This window comes from Dendropsophus ebraccatus, chromosome 7 (assembly GCF_027789765.1).
Source record: "Dendropsophus ebraccatus isolate aDenEbr1 chromosome 7, aDenEbr1.pat, whole genome shotgun sequence".
Taxonomy (NCBI): Eukaryota; Metazoa; Chordata; class Amphibia; order Anura; family Hylidae; genus Dendropsophus; species Dendropsophus ebraccatus.
The window spans coordinates 88497884-88518249 of record NC_091460.1 but is presented as its reverse complement, the minus strand read 5'-3'; the positions used below and the strand labels follow the sequence as shown (position 1 = coordinate 88518249).

The following is a 20366-nucleotide window of genomic DNA, read 5'->3' as shown; positions in this document are numbered from 1 at the left end:
TATGTTTGTAAGGAAAAGGTTTGTAAGGTAAGGTTTGTCTGTTTGCCGATGGCACATATAGGGCTGGATATTACTGGAAGTGACTGTAAGATGTCTATGGAAAACTATTTTGTTTTATTAAAAGGAATAATGAAAACTGCAGTTCAATGTTTCCAAATGTAAAATATCTTTGTCTGAATACTGTATCGACAGTTCTGTGTTAGTAAAGACTTCAAAAGAGAAGGATTTAGAGGTAGTGATTTCTGACAGCTTTATCAAAATGAGTCACCAGTGTAACCAGATGGTGGGGAAAGCAAATCCAATGCTGGGCTGTATAGCTAGAGATATAACCAGTAGGAAGAGGAAGATTGTGATCCCGCTGTATAGAGCTCTAGTGACACCACGTCTGGAATACTGTATCATCTACAAAACATCTACTGTATCATCTACAAAAAGATATTGATACATTAGAAAGGTTCCTGTTTTTCGGTTCATTGCTAATAATATGTTGAAAGGCTAAGCATACCAGTCTTCATATTTTCTGTACAAGTAATTATTATCTGCCTGCGCGGAATTATAACATTTTCATTGTAATGACTTGCAATATTTTATTTTGTGCTTTGCCAACAATAAAATATATTTGAAAAAAAAAAAAAAAAATACAAAGGTTCCAAAGAAGGGCTACAAAATGGAAGACAATGCAAAAGTATAAAACTTATCAAGAGAGCATACAACTAAATCTGTAATTGTCTGGATGAAGGGGAAGTCGGGACATGATCAAAGCAGTGTACCTGTTATTTAAAAAGATTTTTGGCTTTGTTACATAAACCATTCAGAATACTTAACAAGGATTTTAGTGCTTTCACTACTGCTACTGGGCACATGAGAGCCCTTTCATGATGCACAGTATTTTCTTATTCCCTACATTACAGTGGATAGAACCTGAGCTGGGCCGTTTACTGATAGTAGCCAAACATGGACTTCCTTTCTTTTACTTCTCTAGTCAATAACAGCATAGCACACAGTCCTCATAGTGCTAGTGAAAGTACATGGAACATAAAGTGTACCTGTCGTTATAACTGTCAAAATCTAAATCAACAGGTCATGTGATATAAAGCAAGTTTAAAAATATAATGCTTTAAAACAAAGCTATTCTTAATTGTATCCAGGTCCAGTCTCCTGAAGGCAGCTTTTTTAGTCTTGTGCTGATTGAATAAAAAGAGACTAAATGTAAGCGGCCCCAGCCCTCTGCATGCTCACAGAGAAGCAGTCATGTGATTGGCTGGGACCTCCTGTGTTTAGTCTCTTTTTTCAACCAGCACAAGAGTAAAAAGCTGCCTTCAGGAGACTGGACCTGGATTGCAAGTAAGTATAGCTTTGTTTTACAGCATGACAACATTGCAAACATGTTTTATTTCACAACCCCCCATTGATTTAGCTTGTGATAGTTTTAATGAAAGTGAAAATTTAATAGGCTATGCAAAAAAGAGCATGTGGAGCCTCATTTAAAAGTCTTGAAACACAAGACTAGCCAGATATCCCTCCGGGAAGGGCTGGTCTCCCTGAGATCAGTGATCTGTTTCCTGTACGGCTCTACTAGGCATTGCTCCCACCTAGCCAGAATCCTGCTCCACACTGATGAGGGGCAACACCCTGAAACAGCTGTCTGTGGATGGATACCTGGCCTCAGTTTTTCCCTTGTCATTACATTGACTTATAGGGCCACTTAATATGGTGGTTTTGGTGGTTTCCCTACAGAAGCCACCTCTTGGCTGTGCTCTTTCCGGAGGGATATCTGGCTACTCCTGTGTTCCGAGACTCTTAAATTAGGCTCCCCGGGCTCTTTTTGGCATATTCGTATTTCCCTGAGAGTAATGAACCTAGGATTTCACTGCATTGAGTGCTTTAACCAGCAGCTGACAGTGTTATCTTTGGCTGGTCTCCCTGAGATCAGCGATCTGTTTCCCATATAATTTAATAGGCTGTAGATTTACCAACCACATCTGCTTGAAGTTTGGTCCAAGAACGAGAGGAAACAGTGAGAGGTTAGTTGTGGGAAAGATCCGAAGCAATTTAAGAAAATATTACTTTACTGTAAGAGTAGTAGATGCTTGAAAAAAACTTCCAGCAAATGTGGTTGATAAATCTACAATAACAGAATTTAATAATGAATTAGTAAAAGGGCAGACTAGATGGACCCAGTGGTCTTTTTCTGCCGACAATCTTCTATGTTTCTATGAACTGTGCTGGGCAATAATTTACACAATACACTACTATAGATTGCATGTAGACGTGGAAGGGTACCCATACTGAAGCAAAAAGTAGAAGGTAATACACAAAAGGCTGGCAAACCAAATGACAAATAAGTGCAATATGCTTTATTGATACATGAATGAAAAACAAAATAGTATGTACATAAGAAAAATCTAGCTTTCACATAAAAACACTAAAAAACATAGCTCCATGGAGATGTAAGGTAAAATATACCTCAAAATGCCACTCTGGTTGAATACAGCACTTCCCATAATCAATAAAAAAAATCAAGCCAGGACTGTCTGTACCAATGCATTAAGTGGCAGTGCTATGGTAGATAAACCTATGTAGCAGCAATAAATCACGTACTTATAATACCTACACGTAGCCCTCTACAGTATCTGAATGTGAGTAAACAATGACACCAACCATGAACACAAGCAAAATAAAGACAGGACAAATAATGAGCTACATGCAAAAGAAGGAGGGAGAAACCAGGTGCATCTGCTGAGCTCCACATAGACTTCCACAGGGATAATGTAAAGGGGGTAAGGCTATTCCTTATGTATACAAAGCTTTTTGGGGAAGGATCACAGCAAGGAAAGGGTTAAGCAATCAGCTGTTACTGTTGCTGCTACTGAGAAGGTAAAGAGAGGGGAGATTACACTACAGCATTGTGGATTGTAGCAGCAACAATACTGGTATTTACACAAGGGTCGGCTGCCAAGAGCTTTATGGGTGTCAGAGAATAAAGAAATTGATATATCTTTGAGGAACTGTGTCAGTCAACTGCAGCAGTGGCTTGCGGATACGAGGCCTCGGCTCTTCTCTTTTCTCTTTCTTGCACATAACATATCCTAAACACTGCCCCCGCTTCCTCTGACCTTTCCTGATCTGCTACTACAGACAGATTTCTCCTAATAACAAGCAGCAACAGCAGATTGCAGAGAAGTGAGACACCTACAGGCAGACTAGAGAGACCAGTGGTATGTGATGACACAAAGTGGTACTGTCATTTCAAACATCTATAAGTGAATATAAGAAACTTTGAAGTAGATCTTAATAAACCAAGGTGTTTCTTTATTCTGTATTCACACTTTTCCTCCCTCCACAACCCCCACTTCTTAACTATTCATCACGAAGCCGTCAACAGCAGAGTAAAGCAGTGTGAACAGAGGCTTACACTTCCCTTACATGCCTATAGAGGAAGGAGGAGCAGAGGGGGGTGTGATGAATAAGTAGAAAGAGCTGGCAAGCAGACAGATAGCAGACAAAGAGGATCCAGGGTTTCTGGCCTGAGAACACAATGGGTGCAGAGGTCAGACTGCTCGGTGCTGGGAACTTCTCGAGGTTTGCTATGGTGAGGTAGAATTGCAGGATGTTGTTTTTAGGGTATGTTCACAATATAGGCGGAATCCCGTCTGCCTGAGTGTCACACAGTGTCTCTATGGGAGGGCTCACGTGCCTCCGCTCCTGTCACTCTCCTCTCAAGAACTGACACATCAATTCTTTGAGCAGACAGTGAGTGTATGAGCCCTCTGATGGAGACACTGTGTGACACTGAGGCAGGCGGTATTCTGCCACAAAGCTAATTCTGCCTATATTACTCAGCAGAGAAACAGAACGCTGATCTCAGGGAGACCAGCCAAACGACAACACTGCCGGCTGCTAGTGAAAGCGCTCAAAGCAGTGAAGTCTTCTTTTGCATATTCAGGTTTCCCAGGGGGCAATGCACCTAGGACTTCACTGCTTTGAGCGCTTTCACTAGCAGCCGGCAGTGTTGTAGTTTTGCTGGTCTCCCTGAGATCAGCGATCTGTCTCTCTTGTGGCTCTATTAGGCATTGCTCCCACCTAGCCAGAATCCTGCTCCACACTGATGAGGGGCAACCCCCCGAAACAGCTGTATGTGGATGGTTACCTGGCCTTGCTTTTTCCCTTGTCATTACATTGAATTATAGTGCCACTGGTGGTTTTGTTGGTTTCCTTACAGGAGCCATTCCTTGGCTGGGTCCTTACCGGAGGGATATCTGGCTAGTCCTGTGTTTCAAGACTCTTTGATAAGGCTAGTACATTCTAGTGATATAATGAGCAGATATAGTCTTGCTCCTCATATACATACACAGGACAGCTTATCCTAGCAAGTTATGTGAAGTGACAGGTACAATTTAACAAAAATATAAAAGAATGATATATTCCTGAGTGGTCTTAGTTGCCGCTGTCTAGTGCAGTTTTCACTTAGTTTTCTATAGACCCTTAATGACATCTAAATCTGCAATTGTTCTTCCCTCCCTTCTCCCTCACAACTATTTGCTTTGACTAAAGACGTTCTGGCATATTGTTTATGATCAAGAAATCTCACCACACACAGTGATTTATGTCCTTCCTAAGCAGTAGGGACAAAGCAGGGGAAAGGGCCAGGCTTCTGCCTACATGTGCTCAGTAACTTAAGGTACCACTTCAGGGTACAAACACAGAGGGCGGATCCGCAGAGAATTTCTCGCTGTGAATTTGCAGCAAAATCTGCTGTGGATCCCTGGCCTGTAGTTTATATGGGAAGCCATACATGGACATCCCGCTGCGAGTATGTAAGGAGACCGCCCTGTTAACCCCCGCCGGACAGAGCATATACGGTACCTGCTCAAGGATCCGGTTTGCTTTGGGAGTTCCCGCTGTGCCAATCAGTATGCTGCCCCTTCCTTCATGCTATTAACCCCTTCTCAACCAGGCCTGGTAACATGTTATACCATTTAACCACATTGCCCAAAGATATTACTATAATATAAGTAATATCAATGCATTTATCTTGATATCTACTAAGTGACAGCTCCTAAAGTGACATCTTCTTTATTCATGATTTGTGTGTATGAAACACTAGCAGCATGCAATGTCATAACACTGGTATAAGTCAGGTATTATCAGATGTGACAAGAGGAAAAACTACACTATTACTATTTTATTACACGGAGGATGCTAAAATTAGACAAAGCAGAATGCATGTGTCAAATATATTTACTATATAAAGTAATTTTTTGGACATTAAACAGATCCAAAATACACCTGTATTATGGATGAAAAGGCATCAGTGCTGTATGATATTGGTAGTTTATATACTTATACTTCACACAACTAAGCCGGACAATCTGTTTAAGAAAGGACGCTAACTGATGCGGACAGATACCCAAAGGGATTCCATTTACGTCAATTGCAGTGTGCCAGTAGGTTCATTACTAGTGCTGCGTGATCTTGCCTGAAGTTCAGGTTCTGCAATATTAGCCTGAACCTGGAAACCCAGCATTTGACTCCTGGTGGCTGGAGGAGTTGGGTGTATCCTTAGGGTGTCCTGGAAAACATGGATACAGCCATGATACAGCGGGGTTCTGACTAGGGATGGTCCGAACCGAGTTCAGTTCGGGTTCGTACGAACCCGAACCCTCGGTAATGATTCTCGCTGTCTGCCCGCTCCGTGTAGCGGGCGGATCCAGCGGGAGGACCGCCTGGAAAACTGGGATACAGCCATAGCCATAGGCTGTATCCCAGTTTTCCAGGCGTTCCTCCCGCTGTATACACAGGAATATAGCGGGAATCTGCTGCCGAGCGTTAGGGTTCATACGAACCCGAACTTTGGCAGGTTCGGACCGTCCCTAGTTCTGAAAATTTTTTGCTAAAACCTGTACATTCAGCAAATTCACTTAACACTATTCATTACATATCAGACCTGAATTGCACCAAACATTCCCCACTGACTTTTTGAAGTTCACTAGGTGTAAAAGGGTTATTCAGCGCTATTAAAACATAGCCACTTTCTTCCAGAAACAGCCCCATTCTTGTCTCCAGCTCGTGTGGGGTTTAGCTGCTTAGTTTTATTAAAATGAATAGAGCTTAAAGGGGTTATCCCACGCTAAAAAAACATGGCCACTTTTCCCCTTCTCTTGTCTCCAGTTCAGGTGTGGTTTGCAATTATGTTCTATTTATTTCAATGGAACCGAGTTCCAAACCCCACCCAATCTGAAGAAAAGAGAGGGGAAAAAGTGGCCATGTTTTTGTACGGCTGGATAACCCCTTTAATTGCAAACCGCACCTGAACTGGAGACAAGAGTCGTGTTGTCTCTGAAAGAAAGTGGCCATGTTTTTGTAGCACTGGATAACCCATTTAATGGACAAAACAGCACAGCATGCTTCTGTACTTTTGTCGAAAACATCAAAGGGTGAAACCTCGAACCCAGGTGTAAATCCAGCCAAAGAGGGAAGACTGAAAAGGTACATACAGATAAGTCAGTACAATAAACTACTACCATATTTGTTGATCATACAACAACAATCTTTACCAAATGTTTAGAGGGTTTCACATGCCTACATGTTTTCCATCTACTTCTGTTACTATGTATTATGTTTACCATTCAAAAACCATAGTATGGTAGGTCCTCAGATAGCTGTCTGTGAACTTTATATCCCTGTTGGCTCCCATAGTGGCCGGTGACAGTTTTATGAAGATTTATGTTACACAAGGGGATATTCGTCTAAAGACTGTAAGCACCTCATTTGTATTGTGTCACTCCTACCATTCCATTTAGAGTGTAAGCTCTTACAGCCCCCCTTTCATTTCTTTCAACATTTGTTACATTTGTCATTTTACTTGTTTAATACATGCCAAATTTGTGAAGCACTGTGGGATATGTTGGAGGTATATAAATATGGTTGTTACCTAACCTGTTGTGTGTCGCTCTGGTGAATGTGTGAATAGATCACCAGATGTCAATGACAAATATGACAAGTCATAGCCTGAAGACGTGTTTACACACTGTATGTGATTCATCATGATATATTCTTTATACTTAAGCTATCTGGCATGCATCCAACGCTCATAAATATCTCCTGGGATTACAACACTTGACATTCATGCTTCATGTTTCTATGCAGCATTGTACAATCTATATAATGTGAAATCAGATTTCTAACATTTATAATGGAGTTCACGTTAAAGCATTTTCACTAGTAGACTGTTGCCCGCTTCTTATTATTAGGAAGAACCCAAAGTTATGTTATGTATGAGTTGAAGGAAAATTTCTGATAGATCAATCTAGATCTAGATGGAGTAACTAGTGAAGACTGTAGGCGATAAACTTTCTCTGTTAAACAGAAAACAATGGCAGACTATGTAGTGGAGTTTCTGTGATATGTAGCATATGTACAGTATTCCTAATGGTAAGAAAACCTGTCTGGAGATGGCTGTCACTGAGATCTCTACAGGCCTTTAAAGACAGATGCTTGTTTTCTTAAATGGTTCTTTTTGTACCACCATTCATGCAAGGTAACCCTATATTACAATTTTTCTTAGGCGTTCATACTTATATTGGAGCTCGATTTGGAGTCTCTGCCACTGGTTCTGTTTAAATAATGCTGCATGCAATATTTGTTGTCCCATTAGAATTGTGAAACATGATGGACACCAGCAGAAAACACAATGGACCCCATATAAGTCAATGGGATCTTATTGGATCTGTTGGTGTCCGTTATGTAGTGGTTCTGAGCAGAACCTGTAACAGAGGCCTCACACGAAGCTCAGATGCGAAGTGAATCTAACCTAAGAAGTTATCTAGTGTATGCACCATGGTAGGGGTACAGCTAACAGGAGGCTTTCCAATACCTGTCTCTAGTTCATTCAGGGCTTCTGGTGGAGCACCTTTTGAGACTTCTGAATGACATATATATACTGTATATATATATATATATATATATATATATATATATATATATAATAAAAGCATCCATTGTTCATTTTTTGTACATGCATTTATATATGGGATGCTTATTGCTAGAGATGAGGACAACTCGAGCATCCATGTTTACCCATACTCCCTAGGGATGCACCCAACTTCTACAGCCATCAACAGTCACATGCTGAATGACTGGACTTGAGCATGTTCGAGTTGTGCTCATCTCTACCTTTTGCAGATCAAGCTGGCAGTTTTGCCGTACATATAATGTATTGAAAAAATTATATATATATTTTTTAAGGGTGAGAAGGTTACAAATAAAATCTAACTTTTATTAGATATGCATTAAAAGTAAAAAATATATTAAAACAAGTGTTCTACACATATGAAATCGGCACTTCACAACAGATCTAGGGTGTTGACCCTCTGATAGACTGGTATCATCTTTATGCATTTGGGTTAATCTATCCCTAAGTGTACCAGTCTATCAGAGGGTCAACACCCTAGATCTATTGTGAAGTGCCGATTTCATATGTTTAGAACACTTGTTTTAATACATTTTTTACTTTTAATGCATATCTAATAAAAGTTATGGTGGTTTTACACGGAGCGATAATTCGCCCAATCGCACGATTAACGATTTTGAATGAACAATGTTTTTTTTATAACGATCAGCGTTTAGACGGAACGATACATCGTACGGAAAAATCGTTATGCGATCGCTTAAGTTTATCTCACACATAGGTGAAATCGTTGAAAGAATGTTTACACGGAACGATCTACTAATTTTTTGCGAACGATCAACGACGATTTGAGAACTTGTTGAAAGATCAAAATGAACGATTTCTCGCTTGTTGCTTGATCGTTCGCTGCGTTTACACGTACGATTATCGTTCGAATTCGATCGTTATCATGCAAATTCGAACGATAAATCATTCCGTTTAAAGGACAAGTGCCATGAAAAACTTTTTCCCAGTAATTGAAGCACATTACAAAGTTATATAACTCTGTAATATGCTTCAATCATCTATCTGCCTCTCTTCCCTGTCTTTTCCCCCCTCCACCCCCCACCAGGAAGTGTAAGAAACTCACACAGACCTAATTACTGTTGTCACCGTCACCAAGCTCTTCTCTCAGCTCCTTCTCCTGTTACACTAGCCTCCCCCTCCCCTGCCTTGTCAGGTGACAGGCTTGCTCAGCTCCCATTGGCTGAACAACTGCAAGCCATCACTTGGACTGGGGAGGGGAGGCTGGTGTAACAGGAGCTAGAGCAGCCCTCCTGCTGATGACTCATCCTCACAAGAAGGAGCTGCCTGGTGACGGTGACGACAGTAATTAGGTTTGTGTGAGTTAGGACACTTCCTGGTGGGGGGTGGAGGGGGGAAAAGACAGGGAAGGGAGGCAGATAGGTGATTGAAGCATATTACACAGTTATATCACTTTGTAATGTGCTTCAATTACTGGGAAATAGCTTTTCATGGCACTTGTCCTTTAAAACCACCATTAGATTTTATACGTGATTCTGGGAAATGAAATATAATTTACACGTAATTGGACCGTGGTTATTGCACGCCCATACGAGGTGGTGCATCTGTCATTTCTCTTTGAGAAGGTTATAAAACAGCAGTTCCAGCATTGTTTTTTGGGGTTTTATTTTTACTGCATTCATGTAGTATAAATGACATGTAATAAAGTTTATATTTTTTGCACTTTATTACTTTTGCAGATAAAAAACCTGTCAGCTCTAGCTTATGTTCAAAGGCAGTGCTATGCTGTAGCATTCGCACACCTTCCCTGCTCAGACTGACTGACATACATGGCTCAGCTTCCAGCAGTGAGACCTGTACATCAATCAGTCAAGGCAGGGAGGGGTGGGCGAAGGAGATGTCAACCGACTTATGTAATGGAAGAAAAACTTTTTTCCCTTTGAATCATTTTTATATATATACACTTTTTCCCTTCTAAAACACAAGATCATGCAAGTGTTTGATTGCTATAATAATACACTCCTGTATGGCAGTGGATTATGTCTGCAGCCTAATAGGCATACACACAGAATATATGGAAACTTTCTTCAGGGTCCAGCTACCATGGCAACCCATCAGAACAAAGAAATCTTACTAATAAGGGGCTGATGGGGTGACAGAAGGAGCCCTCTCCCTCTGTCCTATGGATCCCTGCACCTGTGTTAATGTACAGAATATGTCACCAAGAGGTTAGATGAAGCAAAAGAATTACTTCAGAAGACCTGTTCCCATCTTGGACATCCTTGTTTAACAGGATTGTGGAGTGATGTGCTTTGTGGCATTGGAGGCTTCACAGCAGACTACACTCACCAGACATCTAGCTTAGAACCTGTGGCACAGCACCTTCCTTCCTACAGACACATTTAACCTGCCATCCATGGGAAATTGTCACCTTAAATGACCTAGAGAATAACTTCCATCAAGTACAAATTGCATGGAAAAAAAGTTCTTTCTTTCCAAGCATTTATTCTCGGTCTGCAACTGTTATCCTGCATCTACAATCATAATGATGAAATCCCGGGTGAGGACCATTTACTGTGGCTGCAGGCTCCCAAACACAATGCACAAAATGGAAATAGTTCTAATTAAAGCAATGAGTTCTAACGTTTCTTTCAGTCAAAAAGCTGCACAGAGTTGTGAACATTGTAATTACCTCTGGGCTACATCTCTCCGAGAAAGACTGTGTCATAGAAGCAGAAACTTTATCATTAAGTCTCATTAGGGAAGAAGGGGCAGAGAGCGAAGTCGTTTTGTCACTGGAGCGTTTTCCCTCCGCTTTGTCTTCCAGGTGACTGCTTTTTCCAGACAAGTTTCTATGCTGTGGAGTCGGCTTAAAGCTTTTGTCGGATAAGGAGATGCCAAGACCTTGCCCTAGACATGAATAACAATACATACATTATTATAAGTAAATCATATAATAGTGGTTATTTTATTAATTTCTTTTAAGTGAGTAGTGAAGACTTTATGAAGTGAAATTGTTGGCCTTGAGCCTAGTACCACACACATTTTTAAAGATACTTTGTTGCCACCTAGTGGCTAAAAGAAATGCTACGATGCTATAGAAAAATATGATTATCACGTCCTACCACTCTAGAAAGGTATAAAAAAATGCTATGATCTGGGTTATGAGGTACGATATTCCACTAAACCTAGCCAGTAGTTTTGACATTTCCAAGAACAACAAGGCACTGATAATTGCTTCTAGTTTAAAGAGAATGTACCATCAGGTACATACACTTTAAGTGTTGCACATAGAACAACCCAATCACGGAGATGCCAGTACCGCGGCCCTTTTTTAAAACTGCAGCCTGGTTCCTTTGCATGGCGCCGGTCTATTACTCACGTCCCTCAATGATGCCACTCCCATTGATTCTATTCATGTGCAACACTTGATGGGTACATTCGTTTTAATGCAGTTGTCCCATCAAAATTTATTCTCTGTCCAGCTGTACTTAGCTATCTTTGGCAGTCTCAATGACTAAAGAATAAAGAGACAGGTTTCTTAGAATTTTCAAACAAAAGTAATTTGTAATTTGAAGTAATATTGCGCCTGTGTGTGTGTGTGTGTGTGTGTGTGTGTGTTATCAACAATGTACTTGTGAAGTTTTGGTCAAAAATGTTTGCAGTAAAAAAAGGTGCTTTTGGTTCCTGGTTTGCCTTCCAAGTGAAAAGTGTGTGGGGCAACATGAACTCTTATATTGATTGCTAGTCTTACAGCCAACTTTATTATGTGCAGTTTGGTGCACACATCTACACCAACTGTCAGCAGGCATATTTTAGATTTTTAGTGCACCTTTGTGTGCATTTGCGCAATCTTTATCACGTCACATTATTTGAAAATTATTTGTAAATTATGCACATGAAAACTTACACAGTTTTCGCAGTACATACAATGTAAATAGTAAATTCCCCCAAAGCTTGTAGCATCAAAGGATCCAGCTAGCCTATGGGGGCAGCTATATTAGGTATCAGGCATATTGCTACTGGAGCAGCTTTAGGCTAAGTTCCCACAACGTAAATTTTCAATAAATAACGGCCATTGCAACACTGGCCGCTATTTATTGAAAATAAAAATACTATTGTGTCCTATGGAATCCCGGCCGGAGTGTATACTCTCTGTATACACTCCGGCCGGGATCCTATGTGGCCACATAGAAAACTGACATGCCAGTTTTGGGCGGCCGCTATTCATTGAATAGCGGCCGCGCAAAACTGACAATGCAGACAATGTAAAGTGCGGCTCCGGCCGCACTTTACATTGTCTAATATGTTGATTTGGAATGCGGGCACACCCGACTGCGCCCACATTCCAAATCAAAAGAAGTGGAGTTCATCTGGCCGGCGTGAACTTCACTGACATTGGCCGTTCTGTGACACAGCCGCTGTCTTACTAAGTGTTAAGCCGGTTTTATAGAGTGAAGAGTCCAAACTTTTACAGGACATTGATAGCTTAATAAAATAAATGATTTCAAAGAGCTTTGCTGCCATCTAGTGCTAAAGACCTGCACTATGTGCCTTAATAAAAATGAAAAAATTAGGTTGCTAGATTTTGCCGCCATCTAGTGCTAAAAAACAGCAATGCAGTACAGCTTTTTTTTTAAACCATTTTCTTATAGGGGTATTTCTACATGGAGAAATGATTCCCTATCCGAAATGGCAGTGGGTGTGACTGCTGGGGCCCCAGTGATCTTGAGAACAGTAACCCCGAATCCCCAGCAGTTGGATCGCCTGTGAGCTCTTTGCAGCTCTTCTATACCACTTCTACTAACTACAGCAGTTTATTAGATTAGGAGCTACTCTGCTGGCTTCCCCGTGATAACACTTCCTTCCTTCCTTTCCTAGCTGTATCCTCTTTGAGGATTAGTTATAATATTCATAAATGCTGAGTCCATAACGCAAACAACAGTATTAACAGGTTTTCAAAATCAATAAAAACTGGCATTTTATTAATCCATTTACAAATGGTTGAATAATTTTAGTTCATGTTCATTATTTACGGCCATCATTATAAAAAAAAAACACATCTGTTATTTCGCCTAAAAAGACGTTGTGGGAACACAGCCTAAGACCTCTTGAATGGACTGGGTTAATATATATTCAAAGAGCTGCCTTACATGAAGGGGGGCTGTTGATACTGGATTTTCTGGGCTTTGGAATGGGTTTTCTCTCATTGTCATCTGGTCTGTGCTGTGTTTTTACATCATCAGCGAGTCTCGATTCTCCAAAGTCTCCTTGGCTGACATTTTCTGAACTCTTGCTTTTGTCAGAATACTTGCTGAAGCTTTTGTCTTGTTTGCTTTTTTTAAGGAAAGACGTTTTTCCATACAGATCCTCCTCAGTGTCAGAGAAGTGGAAATTCTGCAGATCTTTTTGCTTTTTTGACTGAATTAATTTTGTCTTTCCAAAGGAATCATCTAAACTATCTAAAATGAAGCACAAAAAAAAAACAGGATTAAACTTTAGTTAGAAGCACAAAGCATAAAAACTATGTTAAAATACTGAATTGACCAACAAAACACAGTAATCACTGAACTCAAGGAAATCAGTGAAAAAAATACTGAATTGGTTTGCTACACGTCTAGATTCCCAATACGAAGGCTGTATCATCTAATAGATATATCATCTCACAAGGTCATGGCATATTTCTAGGATAATATAACTAGTGTGAGACCGACACTGACTGATAGAATGTGCTTTGCTCTCCTCAAGACTTGCCCCCATTTACTTGGCTGTGCAAAGAACAGAGAAGCTGGTCCTATTCATCTGAATAGCTGACCAGTAGTTCTCTACAATTCATCATAGTCTAGTAAGACTGATTAAAACTTTTGACAGTTTTTCCAAATGACAGGGACACATAAAGAAATTGTGCTCTGGGTGATTCCAAATAGGGAAATAGCAATTGCCTACAAAGTACAGTGGTACCATGGTTTAAGACTAACTTGGATTAAGAGCGTTTTGGTTTAAGAGCTCACAGTTTTTCAAAATTGTGACTTGGTTTAAGAGCATTGCTTGGGTTTAAGAGCTCCCTGTACTGGGTGGGAAGGGGGAGTGGGGGAGGGGCATGGTCTGCATAGCGGGGTCCACAGCCCTGTACTCTGACCCGGGAAGTCTCCCTCACTTTCCAAATCATAGCAGATCCACTTCAGGCTGGGGCTTACATCAGGGGACAGGACTATGTAGGTAATCTCTTCATGGCTGCTCATTCCTTCATGCTCCCTGCAGTCTCTGTCAGTTCTTGTTTTTCCCATCCTCTCCATTCCTGCTATAATATGCCTGCACTTACACTCAGCTATACACACTGCTGCTATAATGTGCCTGCACTCACAACACTGCTGTATACAAAGTTTCTGTCACTGTCCTCCTGCACAGCTCTGTGATTCTCTCTTCCTGATTGATCCATGCTGAACACCACCACCCCCTTCCCCAATGCTATCATGTGACCACACAGACATCTTACAGCAGCCCTGCTCTCTATTCTAGCCTGTTGTACTACACTACTGCATTATGGAGATCTGCAGCTCCATCCTGTCCTACAATACAAACTGCTGCTTTTTTTCATTCTTCTGCATCTACTATACATAATACTCCACATGCTGATACTATACTGCACATTTACTTATAATATGACATATTCAGCTGTTTCTCATTGTTTGTTTCATTCGTTCTACATGTTATTCAGAATAAAAAAAATCATTATTTTTGGGGTGTGGAACCACTTGTCTGCATATGGCTATGTTCACACAATGTCCGTTTTTGTGTTTAAAAAGATGTCTGTTATTGCATCATTTTACGTAGTTTGACTAAAATGCATTGAAGTCTGTGTGAAAAAGACGTCTGTTTTTCCATAGACTTCAATGCATTTTATTTAAGTCACTTAAAATTATGCAATAACACAAAGGGGGAGATTTATCAAACATGGCGTAAAGTGAAACTGGCCCAGTTGCCCCTAGCAACCAATCAGATTCCATCTTTCATTCCTCACAGACTTTTTGCAAATGAAAGGTGGAATCTGATTGGTTGCAAGGCACAACCAATCAGGTGATTTCTTATGGGAACATTTGTTTTGGTTTAAGATTGGATTTGGTTTACAAGCACAGTGCCGGAATGAATTATGCTCGTAATCCAAGGCACCACTGCATTGTGGTGATTAATGACATTAGTAAAGTCTCCAATACAAAGTACTAAAAGCGCTGTCCAAACCCGCTGATTTAGTCAGGACTACTGGCCTCTCCCCTGGCAGAGAACAAATGGTCACACTAAATTTCAGCTGCCTGGTGCTTTGTTTCTAGGAGATAAGCCACCATCAGAGTAGACTGGCAGCAGCTTATTTACCCTCTTTCCATTTAGAACACATTACAATTGGCCAAACCAAACATTCATGTGTATGGGGTAACAGCAGAGATGGCTGTTGACTGAATTTTTATTTGTTCTTGCCCAAGCTGTGACCGGCTGTTCAAAGATTTGTATTACAGTGGGGTATGGAAATAGGCAGCCTCAGGCAGAAAACAGGGGGAGAGATAAATGAGACAAGAGGGTGTGGCATATCAGGAAGTGATTGTGACTCCGATTAAAAAGGGGCTTGAATGCATCAATGATGTGCCAAATTTTGGCCCACATTTTTTGTATAAAACTAATAGATGGTGCAAACGTAAACTAGACAGTATTAAGATGCCCCAGTTATCCAATGGCATAAGCCACTGGGATAAATCTGTTGTATTTGTAGATTGGGCAGAGGTAATCATACAAAATATGGAAGAAAAAGAATAGGAATATATTGCCCAAAAATTTTTAGAATATTTGTTTTTACATAGAAACTTGACATATACAGTGGTGCCTTGGATTACGAGCATAATTCGTTCCGGGATCGTGCTTGTAATCCAAATCCACTCTTAAACCAAAGCAAATTTTCCTATAAGACATCACTGATATGCAGATAATTGGTTCCACACCCCAAAAATAATGATTTTTTAAATTCTGAATAACATGTAAAACAGATGAAACAAAGATTTAGAAAATACTAGATATGTGATGAGTTACAGTACAGTATGGTAATCAGCATGTGGAGTATAATGTATAGTGAGTGCATAAAGCTGAAAAATAACAGCCACAGTTTGTAGATACAGGATAGAGCTGCAGATCCCCATAATGGCTGAGTGTGAGTGCAGGCACAGTATAGCAGTAGTGTGTATAGCTGAGTGTGAGTGCAGGCACATTATAGCAGAAATGGAGAGGGATGGGAAACACAAGGGCTGACAGAGACTGCAGAGAGCATAAAGGAGCAGGGCAGATGTGGGCACATAAATGCAGCACTCTCTGTCCGGGGAGAAAGGGGTTACAGCTATGAAGAGATCTGCTATGATTTGGAAGATGAGGGAGACTTCCTGGGTCAGAGTACAGGGCTGTAGACCACCCTGTTCAGGCCATGCCCCTTCCCCGCTCTGCCTCCCACCCAGTACAGTGAGCTCTTAAAGGACAACTCCGGCGGGACCCCAGAAAAAAAAAAAAACACAGACACACATAGACACCATACTCACCATCCCTCCGGTGACGATCGCCACTCCATTCGCCCGCCGTCCGCCTCACCGTCACCTGCGTCCGCCATCCAGCGATGTCTCTTGCTTCCGGGTCCATGAGAGAGAAAAGGCTTGCGCACCGGCAGCCTTTTCATTGGCTGGAGCGCATCACATGGCTTCCAGCAAGCTCAGCCAATCAGGGCTGAGCAAGCTGGAAGCCATGTGATGCGCTCCAGCCAATGAAAAGGCTGCTGGTGCGCATGTGCACCAGCAGCCTTTTCTCTCCCATTCACTCTCAATGAAGACGCCGAAGAGGAAGAAGACCCGGACCGCCCCCCAGCTCTGACGTCACCCGTCACCAGATGCCGCCTGGGAGAAGAGGACCGTGACGACCGTAATAGGTAATGTATACATTCTTTAACTTCCGGGGTGGGGGGTCGGGAGTCGGAAAGTGGGGGAAGGGGGGCAGACCGGGTATTTAACCACATTACAAAGTTATATAACTTTGTAATGTGTGTTAAATAAGCCAAAAAAAATTTTCGCCGGAGTTGTCCTTTAAACCAAAGCAATGCTCTTAACCTCTTAAGGACCCATGACGTACCGGCACGTCATGGATCACTGTCACTTAAGGACCCATGACGTACCGGTACGTCAGCCCTTTAAACGGGCGCCGCGGCCGGCCGGGTCCCGATCGGGGGAGATAGCCTGCTATAATACATAGCAGGCCATCTCTCCCTGTCGGCATGGAGGGTTGTTAACCCCCCCCATGCCGACGATCGCCGCTATTGGCTGATAAGCCCATAGCTGCGATCGGAACCTTTCCAGGCCATCGGTGGCCCGATGACCCGGAAAAAAATGGCGGTCGGTGCTGTCCGAGGACGGCACCGACCGCCATTACTGTAAAAAGTAATGGTGGTCACGGTACCACCGTCCCGATCGCCGTGAACGGCCGGCCAGCCGGCCGGCCGTTCACGGCGATCAAAGTCCCCACAAGTAATAAATACCTGCTCCGGACCCCTCAGCTAGGTAGCTGAGGGGTCCAGAGCAGGTATTTGTACATTACTCACCTGTCCCGGGGTCCTGATCGGCGTCTTCCGGGTTCCCGGCGTCCTCTCCATCTTGTCGGGACTTCGGCTTCTTCCGTGAGTCCCGATCGGCTTCTTCCGGCTCCAGCGTCGTCTTTTTTCGTCTTTTTCCGGCTCCAGCGTCGTCTATTTTCGGATCTTGCGCTCTGCTGCCCCCTAGCGGCTGATAAGTGTAATACACGTATCAGCCACTACAGGGATGTTCAGAATGTAGTAAAAAAAAATTTTTTTTTCCCAATTTTTTTTTTTCTATTTTCCGCACCCTATCGCCGCTGAGTGTTGATCAGCATCGCACGAAAGTGCGCTGCTAATCAGCAACTCCTCCTTTTTGGCGTAGGGTGGTTTTTTTTTATATCCTACTGCCACGGTCTGCTGATAAGTGCCGAACATAAGTGCGGCATTTGTCAGCAACACCATTTTTGGCGTAGGTTTTTTTTGTATACTTACTGTAAAAAACATGTAAAAAAACACTACATTACACCACACTACATTGAATAAAGTTTTACACTACACCACTACATACCCCATATACCAATCCCCATATAAAGATGGCCCCCAGGGTGTTTTCGGTATCAGACGCATACGTTATTATTGCCTCCGACACCGAAACAGCCAGTGAGGATGAATGGGGGGTCCTTTGTTCCTCCATTCATCCTCATCCTCCTCATCATCCAGTGACGTGTCTGGGAGTAGCGTAGCGTACGCTGCCCCCCAGACACGTCTTTTCCGCCAGTACCGTCCCAATAAGAGATGACGGTATGGTGTGAAATTCTACAAACTCTGTGAGAGTACCTCAGGGTACACTTACAGATTTAGGGTACATGCACACTGCGGAATGGCGAAGGATAACCCTTTGTGCATTCCGCAGCTGGCACCCGCCGGCGGACTGATGCAGGGGCGTGTCTCCGCCCGTGTCATAGACTCTATCCTATGCACGGGCGGATTCCATCATCCGTCATTCCATCAACACGTTGGACGCAGAGCGGAATCCGCCCGTGCATAGAATGGAGTCTACGACACGGACGGAGACGCGCGCCCGCATCAGTCAGCCGGTGGGTGCCAGCTGCGGAATGCACAAAGGGTTATCCTTCGCGATTCCGCAGTGTGCACGTACCCTTAGAGTGTATGAAGGAAGGGACACTCGAATCCAGCCCCCAGATGCCCCCGCCCCCCCCCCATCCTCGGAGTTAGTGGGGACATCGTCCGGGAACTGATCTTCCCACTGCTGGATAAAGGTCACCACCACCTGTACGGGGATAACTTTTATACCAGCGCCCCCTCTTCCAGTCCCTCGCTGCCCGAGCTACTGTAGCTTGCGGCACGATCCGAACATATCAGAAGTAGTAATAGAGCCCTAATATTTAGCAGCCATGGAGCGGACCCAGCGCTTCTGGATATGAAGGACCCCATATCGCACCAGGACAACATTCTCCAGGTGACGTCCCCCACACTGGAGAAAGGGAGACCCCAGAAGAAGTGCAGAGTGTGGGGTAACAGGGGGATCAGGAAGGACACCATTTCCCAGTGTGACGCCTGTCCTGATCACCCCGGCCTCTGTATACTGGATCGCTTCAAGGCGTACCACACGTCATCGGGGTTCTACATTATCTAAATTCTGTCCCTTATTCCTATTTCAGGGGTCACGTTGATCCAGGGATTATTCTGATCGCCATTATGGAGTCGGGAAGGAATTTTTCCCCTGTGATGAGGCTACTGTCGTCTGCCTCACGAGGGTTTTTTTGCCTTCCTCTGGATCAACACAGGTTGAATTTGATGGACACCTGTCATTTCCAACCTTATAAACCAATAATTGGCCTAATACCCCCAAATAAATTAGAATTGTCACTTTTCCACAGCTAAGTAGGTATGGCCGCCATTCCCATTAGAGGATGCCATGATGCAATTACAAAGCCTCTGTGCGGCCAGGACAGTAGAAACCCCCCACAAGTGACCCCATTCTGGAAACTACACCCCATAAGGAATCTAACAAGTGGGGCAGCGGGTATATGGCCCCCTGGTGACGGCCACATTTGGGACGTGAAAATGAAAAAAATGGTATTTTTTATTTTCACGGCACATGTTCTACACATGTGCCCATCACTAGTGGGGTCCATATGCTCACTGCACCCCTTGTTAGATTCCTTATGGGGTGTAGTTTCCAGAATTGGGTCACTTGTGGGGGGTTTCTACTGTTCTGGCAGCACAGGAGCTTTGTAATTGCGACATGGCCTCCATCCCCCATTCCAGCCTCTAAATGGCGCTCTGTCCTTTTAGTGACTTGCCCTGTGCCCATATGGCAAATTATGTCCACATGTGGGGTATTTTCGTACTCAGGGGAAACTACCCTACACGTTTTGTGTTCATTTTCTTTTTTAACCCCTTGTGGAAATGGAAAAAAATCAAGGCTAGACCAACATTTAGTGTAATTTTTTTTTTAATTTTTACTCTAAATCATTGATCTTGTCTTGATTTTTTCATTTTCACAAGGGGTTAAAAGATAAAAAAAAACACAATGTGTAGAGCAATTTCCCCTGAGTACGGAAATACCCCACATGTGGACATAAAGCGCCATGCCGATGCAGGGTAAGCCTCCAAAGGGAAGGTGCGCCATTTGGTTTTTGAAGGCTGGATTTGGATGGAATGGATTTCGAGGGGCCATGTTGCATTCAAAAGGCCTCTGTGTTGCCAAGACAGTTGAAACCCCCCACAAGTGACCCCATTAGGGAAACTACACCCCTCAAGGAATGTAACAAGGGGTGTAGTGAGCATATGGACCCCACTGGTGACGGGCACAAA

General features: G+C 42.7%; 1 protein-coding gene across 3 annotated transcripts in view; it reads right to left on the bottom strand.

Annotated features, from left to right (window-relative positions):
* MAP9 (microtubule associated protein 9) overlaps nt 1-20366 on the bottom strand; it is an 84829-nt gene that overhangs the window by 49408 nt on the left and 15055 nt on the right. For all 3 annotated transcript variants that reach the window (XM_069977868.1, XM_069977869.1, XM_069977867.1), the window contains exons 4-5: nt 13087-13395; nt 10626-10843 (exon numbers count right to left, since the gene is read on the bottom strand). In XM_069977868.1, coding sequence (XP_069833969.1) covers nt 10626-10843; nt 13087-13395 — 527 coding nt within the window. The remainder of the gene's footprint in view (nt 1-10625; nt 10844-13086; nt 13396-20366) is intronic.